Source organism: Trachypithecus francoisi, unplaced genomic scaffold (assembly GCF_009764315.1).
Source record: "Trachypithecus francoisi isolate TF-2019V2 unplaced genomic scaffold, Tfra_2.0 Lachesis_group0, whole genome shotgun sequence".
Lineage (NCBI taxonomy): Eukaryota > Metazoa > Chordata > Mammalia > Primates > Cercopithecidae > Trachypithecus > Trachypithecus francoisi.
In genome coordinates, this window is record NW_022681453.1 from 194,675,988 (window position 1) to 194,701,446 (window position 25,459).

Consider the following 25,459-nt stretch of genomic DNA (forward strand, 5'->3'; position numbering starts at 1 on the left):
TATCTGAAGAACTTAAATTTTTATCGTGAAAATTTTACTTAGTATCAATTTCTTTAAAGAAATTTTCTTAAATTATTCCTTGTACTTCCTGGCACTATTATTTAGATAATGTTTTCAGCCCTCCATTTTTATAGCAAAGTTTAGAATTTTGATAAAGGTAAAAATAGTTGTTCAGACTGTGTAGAGAACAGTAGCCTACAATTACCACCTTTTAAAGAAAATTTTAAACCAACTGATGTGGTCATTTTACAGGCATATGCAAATACAAACCAACTGGCAGTGACACCTGGAGCAGTGGGATTCTTGTAGAAGCCTAAACACAACGCAAGCCCCTCCAGGCATGCATTTAAAGGTTTTTCCCTCCGCACTTGGTAACAGGAGCACTTTCTGTCCATTCTTTTTCCTTTCAGCCCCAGTTTGGTTGCATTTCTGAACAGTATTTTCAGTATCTGTGAAATCAAACCTCTGACTTACGGACTCAAGCAGCTTTGAAAAGTGAAGAAGTTACAGCTGTGACAGAATGGAACCAAAATGATTGCTTTACAATTTTTGTTGTTTTGTTGTTCTGAGAAAAAGAATTGGAGATTATAACCTTTTTAAATTAAAACAGATCCCACCCTCATTTATCCATATATAAATCTGACTAATCTTGGTGGGATGATCTGATGTATCAAAGGGTTATACATTTGGAAAGAAATCAGTTGAGAAGTATTTTATAAGATAGAGGGAAAACAAAGAAGACATGTATCCATCTTAAGAGTTAATTGTTTTAGCCAAACTAAGTACCACAGCAGGATTTTGAAGGGAGAACGAAGAAAAGAGAGAACAAAAAATCATATCATTTTAATCACTTTTTTTCCAAATTGGAAGGCTATATTCAGTATAGAGGCAAAATCAAAATTTTTTCAGTTGTAAGAGCACAGCTTTATTATATAGACTTTTTAATTAAAAGTATTTTAAAGAACTATAGGTGAAACTTGAAATTTCCATATGTATATCTTGTTTACTTGTTTTTTAAATTGTCGCTTTCATGGTTTTGGAGGAGAGGGAGTTGGCTTATTTTTATTGTAGAATAATTGCTAGTTTTTAAGCCATAATATTGCTAGTTTTTAAGCCGTAGTGTTAAAGAATTGCAACAGAATTAAGCCAATTACAGTTTAAAGGTTAACATAGGTGTCTTAAAGCCATTTTCTGTTTTCTTCATTGACTTAATTAGCCTTTTCTTTCCCCTTTTTTAAAAGCAGCTAAAGCAGGAATCAGCAAGCTACAATCTGCAGGCCAAATGTAGCCTGCCACCTGTTTTTGTAAATAAAGTTTGTTTTGTTTTGTTTTGTTTTTGAGACAGAGTCTCACTGTGGCGCCCAGGCTGGAGTGCAATGGCATGATCTCAGCCCATTGCAAGCTCCACCTCCCGGGTTCAAGCGATTCTTAGGCCCCAGCCTCCCAAGTAGCTGGGATTACAGATGTGCACCACCCTACCTGACTAGTTGGGTTTTGCCATGTTGGCCAGGCTGGTTTTGAACTACTGCCCTCATGTGATCCACCTGCCTCGGCCTCCGAAGTGCTGGGATTATTACAGGCATGAACCACCACGCCCTGCCTTGCAAATAAAGTTTTCTTGGAACACAGCCATGCCTGTTTGTGCATTGTGTATGGCTCCTTTTGAACTACAATGGCGGTGTTGGATAGTTGCAACAATTACTGCATGGTCCATAAAGCTGCTTTTTTTTTTGTTGTGTACAAAAATGTTTGCTAACCCCTGATCTAAGGATTGATGGAGTATTTCTTTCTTTTTACAGGTAATATATGTTGTCTTTACAGTAAAATATCGTGATAACAGTAAAGACAAAATAAAACTCTTTTTGAACTATTTTAAAGAGATAAGTAAAGTGTACTAGGTAAGTGTACTGTCTTTAGAGGATGGTGACCTGGATTTACATTTATATTCTGCCATATCGCCTGTGCCACCTTGGGCAAATTACCTCAATACTGAGTCTGTTTCCTCATCTGCAGAAAATGGGAATGCTTAGCTACATCAAAATTTAATGAGAATTAAATGAGACAACATGTGCAAAGCACTTATAATACATTACATCAGTAAGGTCATCATCATCTTTATCACTACCCTTTTATCCACCACCACCACCACCATTTTCATTTCAACAAAATATTCTGACCTTTAAATGAGGAATCTAGAGATACGGAGAAGAAACCATGTTTTAGCTAGAGGGTTGGTAACTTTAATAGGGTGCAGCCAGGAAAACAGACACCACAGCAACTATTTTAACAGGAAAAATATAATACATGGGATTGGTTAGATTAATATTGGAGAACTGAAAAGGCAAAATGGGAATGCCAAGGTAAAATCGAGAGTAATTTACAGAAGTAGCTACCTGTAGGGGAACAAAGGACACCAGCTGAGATTAGTGGAACCTCAGAGGAAGGGCACCATGGATTTTAAATACGAGTCCTCAGTGAGAAGTTGTACTTCCTAATGCAGTTTGAATAGAAAAGAGATGAAAATATTTTAAGCAAACATGCTTGACTAAGACATGTTTATTTTCAAATGGGACGTTATTAGGCAATTAGTTACTGCTAGAGAACAACATGAAACTGGCAATTTTTTACATTTTGAAACTTCTAAGGTTATCAAACTGCAAAACATCTTGAACACCTTCTCATGGGTGGTGGCTGCCCAGAAACACAGAAAGAACCTTTTAGCAATGTCTGCTCTGTATATCGCATGAAAGTGGGTGGGGGAAGGAAGACTGTACCTATCCCATCTATTGCCCAAGTCATTTTAGAGTGCTGATTAAATTGATCTCTTTTGACAGTCACATGGTTTTATGCATTCAACGGATAGATATTAAACACTTCCTATGTGTACTTTTCTAGACACTGAGCATATAGGAGTGAACAGCACAGAAATCTGCTCTTACATTAAAGTAGAAAAAGACATAATAAATATAATTACCCAAAACACAGTCACATGTCACTTAATGGGAATACAGTGTCTATTTTTGTATATAATAAATATACAGAAGATGAAAAGTACAGTATAATATGCAAACCAGTAAAATAGTTGTTAATTATTCTGAAGTTTTATGTACCATACATAATTATATGTATTACACTTCTGTGCGACTGGCAGTGAAGTATATTGTTTACACCAGCATCACCACAAATGTAATACATTATACTGCAACATTACAATTGCTGTGACATCACTAGGCAGTAGGAATTTTTCACCTCCATTATAATTTTGTACATGGGGACCATCATTGACCAAAATGTTGATATGTGACGTGTGAGTGTATATGGTATTCTGGAGGAAAAATAAAGGAAAGAAACAATAGAAAATGTGTGTATTTGTGTGGCGGAAATAGAAGAAGACAACTCGAGAGAGTGGTAACAGGGACGTGAATCATTAGGGACTTGTAGAGGATGAATAATACAAGGCAAATCTGATTACTGGGAAGCATTAAGGGCCCGTTTTAGATTATTAGTCATGAAGTCTGGTTGTGCTTATTTCTCTAGCCACATTCTGATAAAAATCAGGTAAACATATTGCAAATGGTAATTTCATCCCCATTTGTCAATTATGTAACCATATCTTTAAGTTTTAGGTCTCTGTTTACTTTAAATTTTTAGTGTTTGGCCCATCCTTTACTAAGACAGGATTGTCATCTGAATGCTGATAGAATACTGTCTTTTCATAATAAAGGGATAAGAAACCTTAACTGAATATTATGAATCTCACAAGTAGAGATAGATTCATGGACTAGATGATCTGTCTGTACTACCCAATCTATTGCCCAAGTCATTTTAGAGTGCCGGTTAAATTGATCTCTGTCTGTACTAACATACTTGTACTCATGTTTCTGTAACAGAATTAATTGCTAGATGTGTTTTCCTATTTACCTGTTTTGTTTTAAATTTAATGATTTACATTTTAATACCCTTAGTGATTTGTTTAAAAATGCGTTTAGTTTTTTAAGTGTTTGCTTCTGAGATAGTTATGACTTGGAAGTCATATGAAGCTGGTTCAAATGACATATTGTTGGTTTTCGACTATACCGGCTTATGTGGAAGATACCTGTTTGCAGTGACAGGGCAAAAGGGCATTTGAATTAAAAAAAAAAAAAAAAAAAGCAGATTTAAACCGTAAAAATCACCTTTTTCAGAAGGTACTGGACCCCTGTTGAGTACAGTAATTCCTAAGCAGAGTTTTTATAAATCTACTGTGCTGTATTTTACCCTCCTATAAACATGCAAAAGGCTTGCAGTTTTGTTTTTTTTAGTTTCTCTCTTACTTTTAAATAACTTCTTTGACATTTAATCAGAGAAACATGCCACATTACAGCATAATACATCTTTCAACAAAGAACCAAAGAACTTAGATTAAGAATATTAATTATGCCATACAAAACCAAACTAAGATCCTGACTAACCCGTAGTGACATGACAGTTGGTACTTTTCCTTGCCATCTAAGATATTGGTACCAACAGATTTGCTAATTCATATATCTCATTTTCTCTAAAAATATGGAAGTATGTGTACAAAAATTAACTCAAGATAAAGACTTAAATGTAAAACCCAAAGCTATAAGACAACCTAAGACGACAACCCAGGCAGTACCATTCTGGATATAGGAACAGGCAAGGATTTCATGGTGAAGACACGAAAAGCAATTGCAACAAAAGCAAAAATTGACAAATGGGATTTAATTAAAGAGCTTCTGCACAGCAAAGGAAGCTGTCAACAGAGTGAACAGATAACCTACAGAATGGAAGAAAATTTTTGCAAACTATGCATCTGAAAAAGGTCTAATATCCAGCATCTATAAGGAACTTAAAGAAATTTACAAGAGAAAAACAGTCCCATTAAAAGTGAGTAAAGGACATAAACACACTTTTCAAAAGTGTGGCCAACAATCATGAAAAAAGGCTTAACGTCACTGATCATTAGAGAAATGCAAATAAAAACCACAACGAGATACCATCTCACACCATTCAGAGTGGCTACTACTAAAAAATCAAAACAACAGATGCTGGCAAGTTTGTGGAGAAAGAGGAACACTTATACTCTGTTGGTGGGAGTGTAAATTAGTTCAAACATTATGGAAAACAACATGGTGGTTCCTCAAAGACCTAAAAACAGAAATACCATTCAACCCAGCAATCCTGTTACTGGGTATCTACTCAAAGGAATATAAATTGTTCTATTATAAAGACATGAAGACATAGGTTAACTGCAGCACTATTCACAGTAGCAAAGACATGCAGTCAACCTAGATGCCCATCAGTGGTAGACTGGATAAAGAAAATGTGGCACATACACACCGTGGAATACTATGCAGCAATAAAAATGAATGAGATCATGTCCTTTGCAGAAACATGGATGGAGCTGGAGGCATTATCGTTAGCAAACTAATGCAGGAACAAAAAATGAAATACCGCATGTTCTCACTTATAAGTGGGAGCTCAGTGATGAGAACACGTGGACGCGTAGAGGGGAACAATACACACTGGGCCCTGTCTGAGGGTGGACGGTAGGAGGAGGGAGAAGATCAGGAAAAATAACTAAATGGGTACTATTCTTAATATGTGGGTGATGAAATAATGTGTACAACAAATCCCAGTGACACAGGTTTACCTATGTAACAAACTTGCACATGTACCCCTGAACTTAAAAGTTAAATTAAAAAAATACGGTAGTGAATCTTTGTGTATATTCTTAGGTCAGTTTACTCCATTCATATAACACGTTAATGTGAAATATAAGCATTATTAGTTATCAGATAGTATGTTCATTTATTGTCTTTGGAGTTGCATCTTATGCTATGAAAGTCATTTTAATAAATTATTTAGTGAGAAAATGGTTTTAAATATAATTAGATAGCCTTGCAACTCTTTTATGCCTGAGTCGAACTGTTGTATAAAAGGTGATTTTTAGTGGCTATTGTGAGTGTTAATAGGCCTTCCTCACTCCACACTTCCCATCAGTCACCAAGATGTACCAACTCTGTATTGAAAATGTATCTTGATTTGACTACTCATATGTCCATTACCACCATTCAGTTTAAGCCACCAATAACCTTTCAGCTGGATTATTACAGTAGACTCCTAATTGTCCCTTCTGTTTCTTCCTGTATTAGTCAGGATTCATATGCACGTAATAAAAACCACTTGAGCTGCCTTAAGCAGAAAGGGTTTTAATAAAAGTAGTAGGCTCGTGCAGTGTATATTTATTTTTCAATGAATCGAAGTGAGGGAGGGCGGTACACGGTCATAAATGTGGATATGCAGAGCAGATGCACATGGCTGTATGTAATGAGTGTTCTGATCACTTTATGAATCTGTGTTTTAAATGCTAGTTTTATAATTTTAAGATCTTAAATGTAAAATGTAAAGCTGTAGAGAAAATTAAGAATCTCTGAAAACCACTTTAAACGTATTTTTCAGATAGCCATCCATTTGATACTGGTTTTTAAAAGGTACTTTAAAATAAGTACAATGTATCCAATTTTATAGAAATTCACAATTTTCTGCAGTGTTCCTTGTGACAGTGTTAATATCATAGCCTCTGTTGCCATGGAAACAAGTCTCTGAAGGCAGCCGCAGAGGCTAATGATTCCATGGTGTTGCTATGGATAGAAACAACTGAGACCGTTGATAGTCACATGGCCAAGATTTTTTTTTAAAACAACAACAGAAAAACTCTAGATCTGATTTTATTGAGTGATACAGATGGAGCAGGACAAGGATGATGGCATAACAGTCTCTGTCTAATGAAATAGTTATATAAGATTTTTCAAGTTTAAAATGCTATACTGAATTATTTTCAGTAATAACTGAAATATAATGGTTACTGTATATTGCTGCCTCGTTATTTGTATTAAAATCTTAAGTTTGACATTTTCTAATTTAGAATCTTATACAGCTCCCCAGAGTTTTACCATGCTCTAAAAGCTGTGCCCAAAGCATCCTATTACCAGATCTAATATTGTAGCAGGACGAAGCGCAGAGAAAACCTCTCAGACACCACGTTGTAGAAGGAAGGGCTTTATTCAGCTGGGAGCGTCAGCAGGCTACTGCCTTAAAATCCGAGCTCCCCGAGTGCACACTTTTTGTCCCTTTTAAGGGCTCACAACACTAAAGATTTCACATGAAAGGGTCGTGATTGATTGAGCAATCTAGGGGACACGTGACAGGGGTTTCATGCACTGATAATCAGAGAGAAACAGAACAGGGCAGGGAGTTTCACAGTGTTCTACTATACAATGTCTGGAATCTATGAATAACATCGGTTTCTAAGTTATGAGTTGATTCTTAACTACTGGTTTAGGCCAGGCAGGCCCAGGCCCGGGTGGGGCTGACGCCGGGCTGCCTGTCTTTTGCTTCACTTCCTTGTTTCTTCTTAAAACAGGTACTGAGTCTAAAACAATGTCAAACAATGTGAGAGGGTCTCTCTCTTTCCTCATTTCCCCCCTTTGAGACTCTCACTTTTTATTAGTGGGAGTTCTCTTATTTTTGCTACTGATGTCTTTTTGTGCAATAGATTGATAGTGATTTACATAGTACACTTGTGCTGAAGCATTTTGGTGAGCTAAGGTAGCAATGAAGTTTTTTATCATTTGAAGAAGTACACATAGCAAACAAGGGAGCAGTAAGCAGGTTCTTATTACTATTATAACTTTTATTACAAGAGTTTTAAATCCTCCTAGTGCTAGAAACTAATTTTTAAACATGGCTTCAGGGTCGAATTCGTGCTACACTTGTATGGGCACATGTGTCAGTTTTGTCATATTTTTAACTATATCTTTACTTGCCTTTGATTATATGTAGACAGGAATTAGTAAAGTTAAATGTCTTATAGACCTCTCTTTTAGCTGCTAGCAAGTAGTCGAGAGCCAGTCTATTTTGATAGATAGCATTTCTTATCTGAGTTTCTTGCCGGGCCGGAATAGTCAAGGCTTGACCGGTTTATTAGTGATGATTTCTAAAACAGCTTGTAACCGTATGATTCGGTTGAGCATGTAAATGGAGGTCCAGTATCCCCATGAGCCATCTTGTGTCTAAGTGGCAGGCCTGTAGTACTATATAATTTTGTAGGAGATCATTCATCATCTTTTCGGTTACTTATGGCTATGCTTCGTTTTCCACGGGAAGCATTGACAGGGAAGCCCAGGAGTTCACCTGTTTTTATGGGCAGTAGGAAGAAACATGGTTTAATAGTGCCAACAACACAACTACCTGTCTGTTTGGACGAACGGAGGCAAGATGGCGCACTTCCGGGTTCTTCATCCCCCAACTTTTCCCACGCGCGCGAAAATGCAGCCAACGCCCGGGAAGGTGCAGACCAACTGGGCATGCGCCAGGTGACGTCAATCTGAAGAGACCAAGATTTACCTGGTCGCACCTGCGGAACGCCCCCGGACACGCCCGTGCCCCGCCTATCGCCCTCCCACTCCCAGAAAAGCCGCTCCGGACGAGTGCCACGCGCGGACTTCCCAGCTTCCCCACTGCGGTTGGGACTGTCGGAACTCCGTCTGAGAGCAGCACGGGGAACTCTGTGGGCCTCATTTGCCGGAGGCCGACAGACCTCTCCTTACCCACCTTCTTCCCCTGAAGCTAGGTGACCAAAATAAACTTGCAGTTTTGCTCCTACCCTTGCCTAGTCGCTGGTTCCTTTGCGCCCGATCTGGTGGTCTTAGAAAAAACAAAACACTGTCCACTGGTCAGGCAGCTTAGCGTAGGCTCTATAGCTACATATTTAGTATAACCCGGTGGGGGTTAGTGCAGTCCCAGTGGAATTGTGGGCGGACCCAGACAGTCTGCGACCTTGGAAATGTACTGAATGGATCTCTGTCTGTGTGATTGGAACTCCACCATCTAACTGTTTTTGTTGTTGTTGTTGTTTGTTTTGTTTTGTTTTGTTTTTTGCAGTACCATTATACAGTTTTTGCCCCAGACAACTAAGTCATCTTACAGAATGAGTGAATGTTTTCCTTTTTCTAGCTATGTGATATTGTCCAATAATTGAGACTCTTAGAACTTAAAGATGATCAGGGTGATTTTTTTTTTTTTTTTTTGGACCAGGAATTCATCAGGAACTGGGTCTGTAGGCACTAATTCTTGGCCTTCTTATGGCCATTGATCTCTTATTACAGTTTTTTTACAAACATAACATGAAGTGACATTTAGAGACTGGGCTACATGCTCGGCTAATTGCAAAAACAAATTTCTGATTTTTCCTGGCGTCTCTGGTACTGGCACATTTAGTTTATTATAGAAAGTCTGAAATACTGGTTGCGGAGAGAGTTTATGAACCTCCTCTTTTACTAAGATAGTTACTGTAGGACCTAGTCTTTTCCTATTGATGCCCAGAGATATGTGTTCTCCTTTTTTTCTGTCTTGGGTTTAAGGGATTTGTAATTATTAATTTCAAGGGGTTGCAGCTTCCACTGGTACAGGAGGGGCTGCCTTCTCCTTTTTGGAGCTAAGTAGGATTTTTTTCATCCTTTTTTAAAGTAGTCTAGATGACACAAGACCAGTAATTACACACATTTGCACATGAGCTTAATTCATGGCAGATACACTTAATTTCCTGCCGTGTAACCTTTTTTTTTCTTTTTTAATTTAAAGAACTGCATCTTATTTTATGCCGATTGTGATTGATAGTGGCACAAGCATTAAATTTTAGGGTTATATGCTTAGAGACCCCCCTTTCTTCTGTCCTAGCTGTTACTTTACTTGTGTCGCCTAGAAAAGGACCAGTCCTTAATTTTACTTTTCTGTGGTCATGGGAGGCTTAAAATGGGTCATAACACGCATCAGGTTGGTTATTTCCTGAGCTACATACCTTGGATAGAATAGCATTATACAAACAAGTGTGTTTTTAGAGTCCTGGTACACTTATAATAACCATAAAATAGTAGGACTGTAGCAATCTTTTGTCCTGCCTCAGTGACTTCATGTATGTACTGGGAACAGCCCTCAGTCTGAGGAAGGTCAGTCGAAGTCCTTACTGTACAAGTCCAAATTGTAAGGAAAATGAGTCCCGCAATGAGTTTCCTCATGCTTCGGCTGTGCGTGGACCAGTCAGCTTCCAGGCGTCGTCTTCAGAGTCACTTTGCAGGGGTTGGCGAAGCTGCTGCCATCCCCGTACAGCTCCCAGTCTACGATGTGTAAGGATGGTCTCGGAGGTTGGGCCCACTAGAATAAACTGAGTCCAGTGCTTTTACACAGTTACGTTTAACTGGGCTCTCTGATACCAGGAGCAAGGTGGTGGGGTTTAGGGTGTTGCAAACTTCGGTGGTTATGCGAGGATTTTCACAGAGCAAGCTTTGGTATCTAGTTAGTCTAGCATTCATTAGCTAATGGTGTCCTTTCGTATTTATTAAAATCACCACAGCATGGGGGGACTTTAGGTTTAGGTTTTGCCTAAGAGTTAGCTTATCTGCTTCTTGTGCTAACAGGGCCGTTGCTGCCAGGGCCCTTGGACATGGGGGCCAGCCTTTGGAAACCCTGTCTAGTTGTTTTGAGAGACAGGCCACTGGCCTTGGCCAGGGCCCTGCAGTCTGGGTTAAAACTCCAACTGCCATTTTTTTTATTTCTGGCACATAGAGTGTAAAGAGTTTTGTCAGGTCATGTTGCCTCAGGGCTGGAGCCAACTTGAGTTTTTCTTTTTAACTCGTGAAAAGCTTGTTGCTGTTGGTTGTAATAGATGTAGTTTAATTTACATTTTTATTGACTGTCATCTACCAAAATACTGACTTAAATCCTGTAACTCTTTGATTTTAAGCTTTAAATTGATCTGGTATTCCTTGCAGGTCTCCAGTTGCATCTAAATAGATGTGAGAGTTGAAAGACATGTAAGGGGCTTCTCTCACTTTACAATGTCTTTTTTTTTTTTTTTCTTCTCCCTTTGGTTGATGAAGTGCCGGGGTGAAAGGGATAGCCAAATGGACTAAAGCACAAGTGTCACTCTAGTTATTTGGCAGAGTGCCCAGTAAAGGTCCACCACAATACCACCACACATCTGCTCGGGGATGAACAAGGGCTGACTGATTGATAAGCTCTTGAACATTCTTAAGCTCACTGCATCCCTTCAGGTCTCCAAGGAATGCTAAGTCTCCTCCCTGCTGTGAGAGACACGAAGTGAACTTAGTGCTGGGAGATGGAAACTGGATGGCCCTCGGGGGCTGACCCGCAGGGACTTTGGGATATAGCAGAGAGAGCTTGGCATGACTTATTACTCCAGGCTGTAGAATCCTGGAAAAGAGCTACCATGCGGCCCACGCCTGGTCGACTGGAGGACCACCTTATCAGGGCCTCTGGCCTACCATGTGCACAAGCATAGCAATTGCTTTTGTTTAACGTGCAGATGGAATATTTGATCTGTTTTAACCAGGCATTTGCATATTGGTATGCTGTCTTAATTGCCAAAGTTTAAGTCTTTAACTTCTGTGATCCTCTAGTAAAATGAATGTTTCCTTTAGCACCTGTCTTTATTAGTTTTTAGACCAAAGAAAGCTAAACACCATTTGATATTTAATAATGCTTCTTGTATGATTTTTATACCAGATAAGCGAAATTTTACCTTTGTATTAGTGTGTTATTAATGTTAAACTTAATTTTAATAAAACCTTGTAGATATATCTGTCCAATTTTTCATGTTTGACCATAAGGTAAGATTTTATGGACTCTTTTTAACCTTTTATAATTTTTGTTAAACAGCAGGTTGATGCTTTAAGAAAAACCTGTTGCATTTTTACTTAATGTTCAGTTCACAGAAAAAACTGAATGATACCTGTTTAACTTTAGCTAATATGTTTACACACAGAATTTTCTTTACAATTAACGTTTTAAAACTTGCTTAAACTTTTAAAACAATAATTTTTTAACCTTTTAATGTAGGTAAAAATCCACATTCTTAGGCCTCTTTATAATCTTTTTACCAAAGGTATATTTTAAGTTTCTTATACACCTTGCACATAAACTGTTTTTTCGATAGTACTTAGGGGGCCTTACTACTTTTAAATTATACAACATTTTTTGCGTAAAATTTTTTTATAACTTTTTTGTGACGTTTGCAGACAATTTTTCAACATAACTTTCTGACTTATTACAAACTTTTTAAATATAAATTCTGCCTCTCCCGTTTTTTCTTTTCTTGAAACTTTTTAACGTAGTTCCTAGTGGGGTGGGCTTATTTGTGCCGGACCCATGCTTCTTTGAGACAAAACACCACACACACACCACAAAACAAAAAACAGGTGAAAAGGGCACACACACACTTCTGCTTTTTACACCAAACCAAAATCAGAGTATCCAGAAATCCAAGCTAGGTCAAAACCAAAACCATAGTATCAAGCAATCCAAGTCAAGTCAAAAACAAAAACCAAAGTGCTGGTACAGGCACACCGTGGGTGATCAGGCCACGCTTCCACTCAAATGGAGTAGGCAAGTGCCCAAGACCAGTCCTATCAGGCAATTTAAACCAAGTCAAAACCAAAACCAGAGTGCCGATAAAGGCACGCCATGGGTGATCAGGCTACGCTTCCACTCAGATGGGGTGGGCAAGTTCCCAAGACCGGTCCTGTCAAGCAGTTTAAACCAAGTCAAAACCAAAACCAAACCAAAGTACCGATAAAGGCATGCCGTGGGTGATCCGGCCACGCTTTCACTCAAATGGAGTGGGCAAGTTCCAAAGACTAGTCTTACCAAGTTTTAGATGTCCAGACTCCAAGTGCCAGTTCCTTCCCGGTGTTCAGCCACTGTGTTATTCCTCCGCGGGGGTCTGCTACGCACTGCTCTGGCGGGGCGTTCCACTGGGGCAATTGCCTGCCCAGGAGCGTTCTTTGGAACGCCCCACTCAGGCTGGCCGGAGTCCCCCCGCAGGGATGCTCCACAGGGCAGGCCTAAGCCGCCTAAGGGGCTGCCTCAGCTGTCCATCAGTTACCTCGCTTCCCTGTCAGGGAAAAAAGAAGTGTAGCAGGACGAGCTGCAGACAAAACCTCTCAGACACCACGTTGTAGAAGGAAGGGCTTTATTCAGCTGGGAGCATTGGCAAACTACTGCCTTAAAATCCGAGCTCCCCGAGTGCACACTTTCTGCCACTTTAAGGGCTCACAACACTAAAGATTTCACATGAAAGGGTCGTGATTGATTGAGCAATCTAGGGGACACGTGACAGGGGTTTCATGCACTGATAATCAGAGAGAAACAGAACAGGGCAGGGAGTTTCATAGTGTTCTTCTATACAATGTCTGGAATCTATGAATAACATTTGTTTCTAAGTTACGAGTTGATTTCTAACTACTAGGTTTAGGCCAGGCAGGCCCAGGCCCGGGTGGGGCTGACGCCGGGCTGCCTGTCTTTTGTTTCACTTCCTTGTTTTTTCTTAAAACAGGTACTGAGTCTAAAACAATGTCAAACAATGTGAGAGGGTCTCTCTCTTTCCTCAGTATCTTTGCTGTTCCTCATCAGTCAGCTTTCTTTTGATTATTATTTGTTTAGAGTTGTATTTTTGTTTCTAGTGAACTAAATGAATTACTTTGTTGTTCTGTAATTGTTTGTTACCAGAATTGGTTATGGGTTGTGGTTAGGGCACTGTGTGTGTTGATGCCTGGTTGACTTTCTCAGCAGTGTTGGCCTTAAGGAAGAGGCAGGGGCCTATGTTCTTTTTCAGGGAACTTGGTCAATGCCCTGTACAGAGTGGAATGGATTAAGATGCTGTAAACTGGAAATTTTTTTTAATGGTATTCACGTCCTCATCTAAAGAAGATGATTCTAGAAGAGGCCCAGAGACAAAGGGTTGCAAGTGGGATTAAAATGTAACATTAATGGATTCATGGTTTATCATAAAGGGTTTTGGAGAGCAGCTACCCAGTGGAGAAAATTGTTGTGCTTTACCTTGAAATATGACGTAAGCTTGTACTTTTATCTTATTTTATCAAAGTAGATTATTAGCCGGGCGCGGTGGCTCAAGCCTGTAATCCCAGCACTTTGGGAGGCCGAGACGGGCGGATCACGAGGTCAGGAGATCGAGACCATCCTGGCTAATACGGTGAAACCCCGTCTCTACTAAAAAATACAAAAAACGAGCCGGGCGACGAGGCGGGCGCCTGTAGTCCCAGCTACTCGGGAGGCTGAGACAGGAGAATGGCGTGAACCCGGGAGGCGGAGCTTGCAGTGAGCTGAGAGCCGGCCACTGCACTCCAGCCCGGGCGACAGAGCAAGACTCCGTCTCAAAAAAAAAAAAAAAAAAAAAAAAAAAAAAAAAAAAAACAAAGTAGATTATTAATCAGCTGTTATCCTATTGTTAGAGCTGGAGACTGTTATAAGAAAATAAATTTAACATATTACATCTGTGACATTTTCAAACATTTAAAAAATAAACTTTAGTGTTCTTAAAAGAACCAAAACAAAACAGGAAACAACACAGGCACAAGGAAGCTTTTAGAGGTGGTAGATACGTTTGTTACTTTGATTATGGCGATGGCTTCATGGCGATGGCTTCATGGGTGTATGCGTCTGTGCAACTCAATCAAATTGTATACATTAAATATGTGCAGTTTTTTATATCAGTTCTACCTGAGTAATGTCGTTTCAAAAAGAGAATAAAGTTGAATTAAAAAGTAACGTTAGACTTTCATGACTTTGACACTTTTGATGACTGCAGCCAGTTATTTTGTAATGTATCACTCCATTTGGGTTTGTCTGATGTTTAATGATTAGACTCAAGTTATGCCTCTTTGGTAGAAATATCCTGGAGGTATTGTACTCTCATTACATTTTATCACATAATACATGATTTTGATTTTTCCCATTACTGGTGATGTTAACTTTGATCACTTGATTAAAATACTATCTGCATATTTCTCCACTGTAATTAATGTTTTGAAATGAAACACTTTTGTATGAGTATATGCCATTCATCCACTGGAATGGACGTTTCACTTAGCAACAGGAAGTTTTAACATTCATTAATATTTCTTGAATGAATTCCTCTATTACTGTGATGGCTGCCAAATGATTTTATAATTCCATCATTACATTTTTAGTTAGCATTTTGTTATAAGGAAATGCTCTTATCTTCATTTGTTTATTCGTGTACTTATTTATATCAGTATGGGGTCCCAGATTCCGGTTTTATTCAGTGGATTTTATGCCGTTGTTATCATTGAGTCACAGATAGTTCCCAGTCTGGCCAGTGGCAGCCCTTCAAGCCAACTTCTTTGTCATTTGTCATCCTCTTTGAGCACTTCCCTTATTTTCTGGCACAGCAGGATGTCTACACTCATTGTACTTGCTGAGCTCTAGCACTGGAATCAGCCATTTCTTCAAAGACCCATGGTGTGGTTTTGTTTTGTTTTGTGGTTTTTGTCCCCCTCACCCCCAAAGGACTTCCACTGTTATTGCCCAGGCTGGAATGCAGTGGTGTGATCTTGGCTCACTGCAACCTCCATCTCCTGGGTTCAAAGCGATTCTCTTGGCTCAGCCTCCCAAGTAGCTGAGATTACAGTGCCTGCCACCACTCCTAGCTAATTTTTGGTATTTTTAGTAGAGACGGAGTTTCATCATGTTGGCCGGGCTGGTCTCAAACTCCTGACCTCAGGTGATCTGCCCACCTCTACCTCCCAAAGTGCTGGGATTACAGGCGTGAGCCTCCACGCCCGGCCATGTTGTGTTGTTTTAAATTGCAGAATGAGTATTTAGAAATCAAGATTTGAATGCCAGGTGTATTCGTGCTGTTGAGCTGTTAACTGCTCCCAGGTCCTCATAGTTAGCAGAGCTATGCACATATATACACACACATTTATGTCTATATTTATTTTTGTATTTATATATATATATTGAAAACTGCTTATACTAATACCTCCAATTTTAGTGTAACACTATAGGTTTCATGCTAATTTTCTGTCTTTCCATATTTATAACTCCCTTTTCTGACACGAGGAGCCTTGCTGTCAATATCCTTCATGTATTTCTTTATTGGATGAGAATGCCCTGTATATAAGCAATCTCCTGTCACTATTGCTGCCCTAGATGGATGCCCTTCTCCCTCTGCTCAGGCTCCAAAAGATCCCATTTAGTCCACTGACAGCGCAAAACCTTATGCCAGACTACAGCTACTGCCTCATAGATACTATCTGTCTCACTCCGGTTCCAGCCACACACATCAGGCTGCCACCACTGCTCTGTCCATGTGGGCACCCTCCTCGCCATGCTTAGGCTCCAACACCCTTTGCCAGGCTATTGCCTCCCCTCCACTCCCTGCGCACAGATGCTTTCCTCACCCTGCTTGGGCTTCAGCAACATGCACTTTTCTTTCAAGAGGTCATCTACACCAAGGTCATGATGATACTCTACCGTATCATCCTCTAGAAGTCTTATATTGTTTACTTCTCTCAATTATGTCAGCAAACCAGCTGAAATCAATTTTATGTATAGTTTAAGGGTAGGCATCAGTATTTGTTTAGTTTTTCCTAGTGTATATCCACTGGATCCAAGCACAGTTCTTACAAAATCACCACACTTTTCTTTTCTTTTCTTTTCTTTTCTTTTTTTTTTTTTTTTTGAGATGGAATCTCGCTTTGTCGCCCAGGCTGGAGTGCAGTGGCACCATCTCGGCTTACTGCAAGCTCCGCCTCCCGAGTTCACGCCATTCTCCTGCCTCAGCCTCCGAGTAGCTGGGACTACAGGCGCCCGCCACTGCGCCCGGCTAATTTTTTGTATTTTTAGTAGAGACGGGGTTTCACCGTGTTAGCCAGGATGGTCTCGATCTCCTGACCTCATGATCCGCCCGCCTCGGCCTCACCACACTTTTCTTATACATTCATAAATCAGAAGTCAGAACCTATGGGTTTTCAAACATTCTTGGAAGGTCATGTAAGTATTACAGTGAATATCAGTTACTATTGTTATCAATTTTGAGCTCATAATATGGAATTCAGAATTTTTTTGTAAGGTTTTGCCATGTTGGCCAGGCTGGTCTTGAACGCCTGACCTCAAGTGATCTGCCTGCCGCATCCCCCCAAAGCTCTAGGATTACAGGCATGAGCCACCATGCCTGGCTTCAATCTGACATAGTTTCCATTTTTTACTTTTTTACTTAACCATTCTGACACCTTTGGATATTTAAAATATTCCACAATTCACCAAATAGAAAATGTTCAAAAGAATATCTTAAAACCTTAAAACACCTTATGAGAATACCTTAAAACCTTGACTTTTAAAATTTTCCTTAGGATAGATTTCTAGAATTACTAAGTCAAAGAGTTTAGACTTTTTCTTTTTTTTGGCGATGGAGTCTCACTATGTTGCCCAGGCTGGAGTGCAATGCCTCAATCTAGGCTCACCGCAACCTCCATCTCCCGGGTTCACGCGATTCTCCTGTCTCAGCCTCCTGAGTAGCTGGGATTACAGGCATGGGCCACCATGCCCGGCTAATTTTGTGGTTTTTTTTTTTTTTTTTTTTTTTTTTTAAGTAGAGATGGAGTTTTACCATGTTGGCCAGGCTGGTCTTGAACCCCTGACCTCGTGATCTGCCCACCCCAGCCTCCCAAGGTGCTGGGATTACAGGCATGAGCCACTACGCCCAGCCAAGTTTAAACATTTTTAAAGCTCTAGATATTTACTGACAAATTAGTTTTCCTAAAGTTTGCGTGAATTTGTATATCCGATAGCAGTGTGAGAGGACCAGTTTTCATGCATTTTTAAAAGCTTTTTTAGAATATTTTTATTGTATTTTTTTATTGGTAAAATATGTATAACAAAACTTACTAGCCTTTTAGGTGGAATCATGCAATATTTATCCTTTTGTGTCTGGCTAATTTCACTTGATGTTTTAAAGGCTCCTCCATCTTCTAGCATGATTAAGAATTTTATTCCTAGGGCCAGGCGTGGTGGCTCATGCCTGTAATCTCAGCACTTTGGGAGGCCAAGGTGGGTGGATGACAAGGTCAGGAGTTCAAGACGAGCCTGGCTAAGATGGTAAAACCCTATGTCTACTAAAAAATACAAAAAAATTAGCAGGGCATGGTGGCAGGTGCCTGTAATCCCAGCTACTGGGGAGGCTGAGGCAGAGAATTGCTTGAACCCAGGAGGTGGGTGTTACAGTGAGCTGAGATTGCACCACTGCACTCCAGCCTGGGAAACAGAGTGAGACTCCATCTCAATTAAAAAAAAAAAAAGATTCCTTTTTAGGGCTGAATAATATCCATTATATGTGTATTATCACATTTTGTTTATCCATTCATCTCCTGATGGACACTTGGTTTCTTTCCACCTTTTGACTGTTGTGTGTGATGCTGCACTGAACATTGGCATGCAAGTGTCTGAGTCCTTGCTCTCACTTTTGGGGATATGCCTTCCCAGTGCACATTTACCTACCCAATTGCTAGATCATATGCTGATTCTATGGTTGGTTTTTAAGAAACTGCCAGAGTTTTCCACAGAAGCTGTACTGTTTTACATTTCCCACCAGCATTTTACCAGAGTTCCAGTTTCTCCACATCCTTGCCACTACTTGTTACTTTGATTTTTTTTGTTTTGTTTTAGTTAGAAACTTCCCTTGTAGTGGTGAAGTAATCTCTCATTATAGCTTTTATTTGTATTACCCTATTGACTAATGATGTTGAGCATCTTTTCATGTGCTAATTGGCCACTTGTATATCTTTGCAGAAATTATTCAAGCTCTTTGCACATTTCGTTAATTGGGTTGTTTTTTTTTTGTGTTGTTGAGTTGTAAGAGTCTTTAAATGTTCTGTATATTAAACCCTTATCAGATTATGATTTCCAAACATTTTCTCCCATTGTGCAGGCTGTCTTTTCACTTTCTTGGTAATGCCCTTTGGTGCACAAAAGGTTTTAATTCTGATAGAGTCTAATTGATTTTTTTTTTTTTTTTTTTTGTCACAGGATTTCTAAGACTCCATTACCAAATCCAAGGTCACAAAGATTAACCCTATGTTCTCTTATAAGAGTTTTATGTTTTCAAATCTCATATTTAGGTTGTTAATCTATTTTGAGTTAATTTTTATATATAATGTGAGATGGGGGTCTATAGACTTTCGTCTTTTGCATGTGGATATCCAGTTGTCTCAGCACCGTTGTTGAAGAGACGCCATACATTTTTAATAAATCTTAATTTTACTAATTTGATAGGCAAAAAAAGTTTGCCATTTTATTTTGTATTTATGAATGAAGATAAACCTTGTTTTTAGTCTGACAATTTGTTCTTCCTGTTTTAAGGCCTATGAAGGCAGGCTGTCCTCATCTACTTGATTTTAGTGTTTTCCTTAACATATAGAAGGTATTTTATTTATATAGCCAATGGGTCTTATTACAAAACAACTGTCCTGTGTTCCAGTTTCATCCTTTTAAAAATAACTTAAGCCAGATAAACGTTAAACTTCTTAGTTTAATTTATACCAGGGTTCTCTCTACATTGTATTTTCATTGTTGCCGGATATGTCTGGCATATAATAGACAATCAATGTTAGTTGAATTAATTACAGGCATGTTGAGGCAGGTTATTACGGTTCTTGATAATAGAAGTTAGTATCACGGATTTGTAAACTCGCTTTGTCTGCCTGATTGGGCTAATAAAATTACTTTTAGTTTTCTGAATGCATAGAGGAAAGCAATCAAATGTATTCTGAGTACTAGAAAAAATATTTTGCAGTCTATGAAACAAGTGTCTTATCTCCCAGAGAAGAAAGGAATATTGTAAGTGATAATGTTTATTATTATCATTTAAGCATCTAAAGAGTAGTCACTCGTTTTACAGAATCATTAAAATTGTTGGGGGTGTAACTGCTTCTAAAACAATTTCTAAAGGATATTTTCTCATTATTTATATTAGTGTAATGTATTAATATTTTACCTGTTGCATAGTTATTTCTGAAAACTATAATTTATCTTTATGGCACAACTTTTTGTTATGTGTTTCCCTTTTATTTTGGTGTTTTTCCTGATTTTTTGTCATTGATGATTTTTAGCCAACAGAAGCTGTTCTTCCCTCTTCTCCCACTGTCCCTGTGATCCCTGTCCTGCCAGTCCCTGCTGAGAATACTGTCATCTTACCCACCATACCACAGGTTTTTATTAGTTTCTTTTTTCTTTATAAAAATTTCATTTGCTTTTAATGTTTCATTTGTGTTCTTTTTTAAAACTGTTTGAGCTGTGTTTTGTAATTCGGTAATGTACTTTGGGCTTCAATTAGTAGTTTTAGGGACTTAAACATTTCGGATTTAATATAAATGGAGTCAAGATTTGCCATTTTATTAGGTTGTGTGTGAAATGGGACACATTATGAACTTCATAATATTGAACCTTAGATTTGTTTTCATGCCTTTGTACCTATGAATCTACTTAAAACAGTTTTTAAACATTTTTACTTTAGAAAACTTTATTCTTCTAAAGTTAGTAAAAATCATTGTACTCCTGATTTTGTACCGGATGTATCATTTTATTTAGCACATTGTTTCCTATTATATATTTATCTTCTTTGAGAATATTCGTTCTTATGTTATTTGATTAGATAAGACACTTCACATTTATTAGGTAAAAATAATAGCCAACATATCTGGATTATTTGGGAATGCTCTGTGCTATCTTCACAACTTTTATGTGAATCTATTGTAAAATTTTACTTGTAAAAAATTATATGTAACAGGTTAAAAAAAATAGCCAAATATGAGAGAATCTAATCATTTTTAGTTTTTCAAAGACTTACTACTTCCAAGGGATGGCTTGAGACATTAACTGCCCTTCCAACAGTTATGCAAAGTCAAAATAATGGTAATATTACTAAAAATAATAATAAAGATCTTTGGTGTGAAAGATCACGATCTCATTTAAAGTGTAAATAAATGAACCCATTTTTTTTTTTTTTTTTTTGCCAATTATTGATCTGTAGCATAAAATCTGGGTAAACATATTATGTTTGCTGTGTAAACAGTTTCAAAATAAGCTCCACGGGGGGAAAAAAGATATCAGCTGTGATTATTCACATCTCAGTGCTCTTCCCCTCTCCTAAAAAGTGAAGTCAGTAAGAACATCCACACAACCAAGGATTCTAGGGGAAATTACAATGTTACAATGACTTCAGCCTTACTGTAATAAGACTGAATTGTAATCATTGTAATAATATTACTACTATATAATTTTTGATTATGAAAATAATTAAAAATTAACTCATAAAACCAACAATGAATAGAGGAATCCAAATGGATGCTCTCTCTATATTGCAGGAAAAAATTGAATTTATAAATAAAATATAATTCTGAGCAAGCAGTTTGAGGGTTATTATAACATCGTAATAATGTAACATCTTTCCAAATATACAGAGTTGATTAGTACAGTTTTTTTGTTTGTTTGTTTAGGTAGAATTGAAAGTTTATTTTACTCTTCTCACTTCAGTCAATTTTTTGGCATTAAAATAGTTTTCTGGAATCCTTTGAGAATTTGTACCAGTCTCTTTATATTAATTTGGGAGCCTGTCTTTTCCTATTCAGAATTCTCTCATTTATTGACTCCAAGCATCCTTAACGTAACATCCCACTACATTTGAAAATTGTTGAGATCTTGCATAGTCTTACAAAAATATAGGTTTTGAAGTCAGAATGACCTGGGGTTGGAATTCCAGTCCTACCACTTAACCTATGTAGCTACACACTTTACTTAACCACAGTGAACTTCCATTTACTCATCTGTAACACTGAAGATAGACAGGAGTACTAACTTGAGGTGTTTTACAGTGATTGAGAGGATACTTAATGCATGTCAAGTACTGCCACATAATCTTGGCTGTTCATGTTTTTAGTGTTATCTCATATTTCTCTGAGAAAGGAAACTAAGGAACAAGTTTTGTTTGTTTGTTTAAATGAGGATATTTGAGGAAGATACACACAAAAAAGACCATTTATTCTGCATAGCTTTACTGTAGGTTTTAAATATGCTACAGAAGTTCATGAAAGAGAATTTTACCATTTTTGTTGTGTTATGTGAGAAGCCAATGAGTGGACCTCATTTTCCAGAATAAGTGTATTCCTAATTAGTCAAGTACATTATAAAATTAAAATAATGGACTAAAATGTCTGTCCCTAAGTAAAATTTAAAATCCATGCTAACATATAACCCAATTTCAACATATTAAGTGAATATGTATTCTTAAAAGATCTACTACTTTACATTTAGATACATTAGTATGTATTAGAAATAAAGGCAGAAGAGAAGATTTAGAGTCTAGTCCATCTTTGTCACTCAAACAAGTTACCCTGTCTGAGTTTTCTACTCCTTCATCTGTTAAAATGGGGGCAACGCCAACCTGACTCCTTTAAAATGGATTTGAGAGCCAGGCAAATTAGAAAGATACATAGATAATAACTTTTTAAAAAGCATATAGTTATTTATTATTTATAGAACACTTTTACACTTTTCAGAGTACTTGCATATTGATCATATTGTTTGTACTTTATGAAAGCCCTCTACAAATCAGAATTACGCTTATCCTACAGAGTGGCACAGAAAGATAATATTCAGTGGCTGCTTAATATTGCAGAAAGAGCATGAACTTTATAGTGTAGTCATACCTGACTCCACCACTTCCTAGCTTCACCTGTCTCTACATGTGTGATGGTGTGGAAATTACTCAACTTCTGAGAACCTCAGTTTCTCCACATAGAAACTGAGTACAGAGTAGGTAACAGTTCTTCTTACTGGGAGTGTAAACACATAATCTCTGTGATTCCAGCCTATTAAATCCAGAGGCTTATTTGCACCCTAGAGTAAATACTCTGCTTTAAAACTAGATATTTTAAACCTTTATTTCTATCAGTTCTGAAAAGTTATCATGTAATTAAAATATTGTTGAAAATGCTTTAGAGCTAATTTTTTGTGTATGGTCTTTTTTGATATTTGAATATGTGCTTTGAAGATGAATAGAACATTCTCTGTCCTCTAGGAGCCTACTAGGTGTTTGTGCAAGAGACAAGTTTAACAGATAGCTCCCACATAATGTGAGAGTAATTACATTAGAGGTATGTCCAGAACAGAGCATCATATCGCCTCTGGACCTTTTTTTGTTTTTGAAACGGAGTTTCGCTCTTGTTGCCCAGGCTGTAGTGCAATGGTGCGATCTTGGCTCACCACAACCTCCACCTCCTGGGTTCAAGTGATTCTCCTGCCTCAGCCTCCTGAGTAGCTGGGATTACAGGCATGTGCCACCATGCCCGGCTATTTTTTTTTTTTTTTTTAGTAGAGACAAGGTTTCTCCATGTTGGTCAGGCTGGTCTTGAACTCCCGACCTCAGGTAATCCGCCCGCCTCAGCCTCCCAAAGTGCTGGAGTTACAGGTGTGAGCCACTGTGCCCAGCCGGTTGTAACATTTTATATTTCCACCAAAGTGCACAAGGATTCCAGTTTCTCCACATCCTCACCAACACTTTTTATTTTGTTTTTTTAATAGTAGCCAGGCTAATGGGTGTGAGGTGACATCTCGTTGTAGTTTTGATTTGCATCTCTATAATGATTAGTGACACATCTTTTCATCTGCTTATTGTCCATTTGTATGTCTTCTTTGAGAAAATGTATGAGTTCCTTGACCATTTTTTAATTAGGGTGTTCGGTATTATTGTTGGGGTCTAGGAGTTCTTTGTGTGTTCTGGTCTCACGTCTTGTCGGAGATATGACTTACCTATTTTTTCTTTTTTTGCCTGTACCTTTGTGTCATACCCAAGAAATCACTGGCAGTTCCATTGTCTCACTTTTAGCCTGTATTTTCTTCTAACAGTTTTATAGTTTTAGGTTTTACATTTAGATCGTGATCCATTTTAGGTTGATTATTGTATATGGCATTATTTCTGGATTCTGCTTTATTCCCTTCTATCTGTCTGTCTGCACACCAGTACCAGACTGTTTCTATTACTGTAACTTTGTAGTAAGTTTTGGAATCAGGAAGTGTTAGCCTGCCACCTTTGTTTTTCTTTTTCATTATCATTTTGACTTTCAGGGTACCATGAAGTTCTATGTGACTTTTAGGATGGGTTATTCTATTTCTTTAAAAACCCTACTGGAATTTTGATAGGAATTGCATTAAGTCTGTAGATTGCTTTGGGTAATATTGACATTTTTACAACAATAAGTCTTCTAATCTGTGACCACAGATCCCTTCCCATTTATTTATGCCTTCTTAATTTCTTTCATAAATGTTTTATAGTTTTCATTTTACAAGTTTTTTACCTTCTTGATGATTTTTTTTTTTTTTTTTAGCATTTAGGAGGCTCAGTGTTCTGAAAATTTGTTCTTTTTGATGCTGTGATAAACAGAATTGTTTCCTTAATTTCCATTTTAGATTGTTCAATGTTAGAAGAAATACAACTGATTTTTGTGTATTGACTTTGTGTCCTGCTACTTTGCTTAATTGGTTTAATTATCAACAGTTTTTGTGTAAAATCTTCAGGGTGTTTTACGTATTAAATCATATCATTTGTGAACAAGTAATTTTGCTTCTTCCTTTCTAATTGGGATGTCTTTTATTTCTTTTTCTTGCCTAATTGCTTTGACTACAACTTCAACTATTCAGCTAGTGGTCATGTTGAGTACAAGTGGTGAAAGTAGACATACTTGCCTTCTTTCTTAGAGGAAAAGCTTTCAGTCTTTCAGCACTGAGTATGATGTTCACTGTGGGGTTTTGTATATGGTTTTTCTTAGGTTGACATAGTTTCCTTCTATTCCCATGTGCCCTTAAGAAGAATGTGTGTTCTGTTTAAGAGTTCTGTGTCTCTTTGGTATATTGTGTTTGTTCATCTCCTCTATTTCCTTACTTATCATATGTCTGGTTGTTCTGCCCATTACGGAGAATGTGATATTGAAGTCTCCAGCTATTATTGTAGAACCGTTTCTTTCTTCAATTCTATCTCATTTTTGCTACTTACATTTTGATGGTCTGCTATTAGATGCGTTAATTTTTGTAATTGTTACATATTCCTATATTGAACCTTTTATTAATACATAATACCTTTGTTGTCTCATAACCTTTTTTTGGACTTAAAGTCTATTTTGTCTGTTATGAGTACAGCCACTCCTTCTCTCCTTTGGTTACTATTTGCATGGAATATCCTTTTCTATACTTCACTTTCAGCATATTTGTGTCTGGATTTACACTGAGTCTCTTGTATACAGCTTATAGTTGGAACATTTTAAAAATTTTATTCTGCCAATTTCTGTCTTTTGATTGAAGAGTTTATTTACGTTTAAAGTAATTATTGGTAAGGAAGGACTTACTTTTGTCATTTTGCTGTTTGTTTTCTTTATATATATGCCTTGTAGCCTTTTTGTTCCTCATTTCCTGCATTGCTGTCTTCTTTGGTCTTTGGTTAATTTTTTGTAGTGAAACATTTAACTTTCTCATTTCCTTTGAGTCTTTTCTTTAGTTATATTTTATG

General features: G+C 37.8%; 1 protein-coding gene across 28 annotated transcripts in view; it reads left to right on the forward strand.

The window, feature by feature from the left end:
- DLG1 (discs large MAGUK scaffold protein 1) overlaps positions 1-25,459 on the forward strand; it is a 278,145-nt gene that overhangs the window by 132,019 nt on the left and 120,667 nt on the right. For 16 of the 28 annotated variants that reach the window (XM_033213126.1, XM_033213130.1, XM_033213138.1 and 13 more), the window contains one exon: positions 20,013-20,111. The exons of the other annotated variants lie outside the window; for them this stretch is intronic. In XM_033213126.1, coding sequence (XP_033069017.1) covers positions 20,013-20,111 — 99 coding nt within the window. The remainder of the gene's footprint in view (positions 1-20,012; positions 20,112-25,459) is intronic. 28 annotated transcript variants of the gene reach the window in all.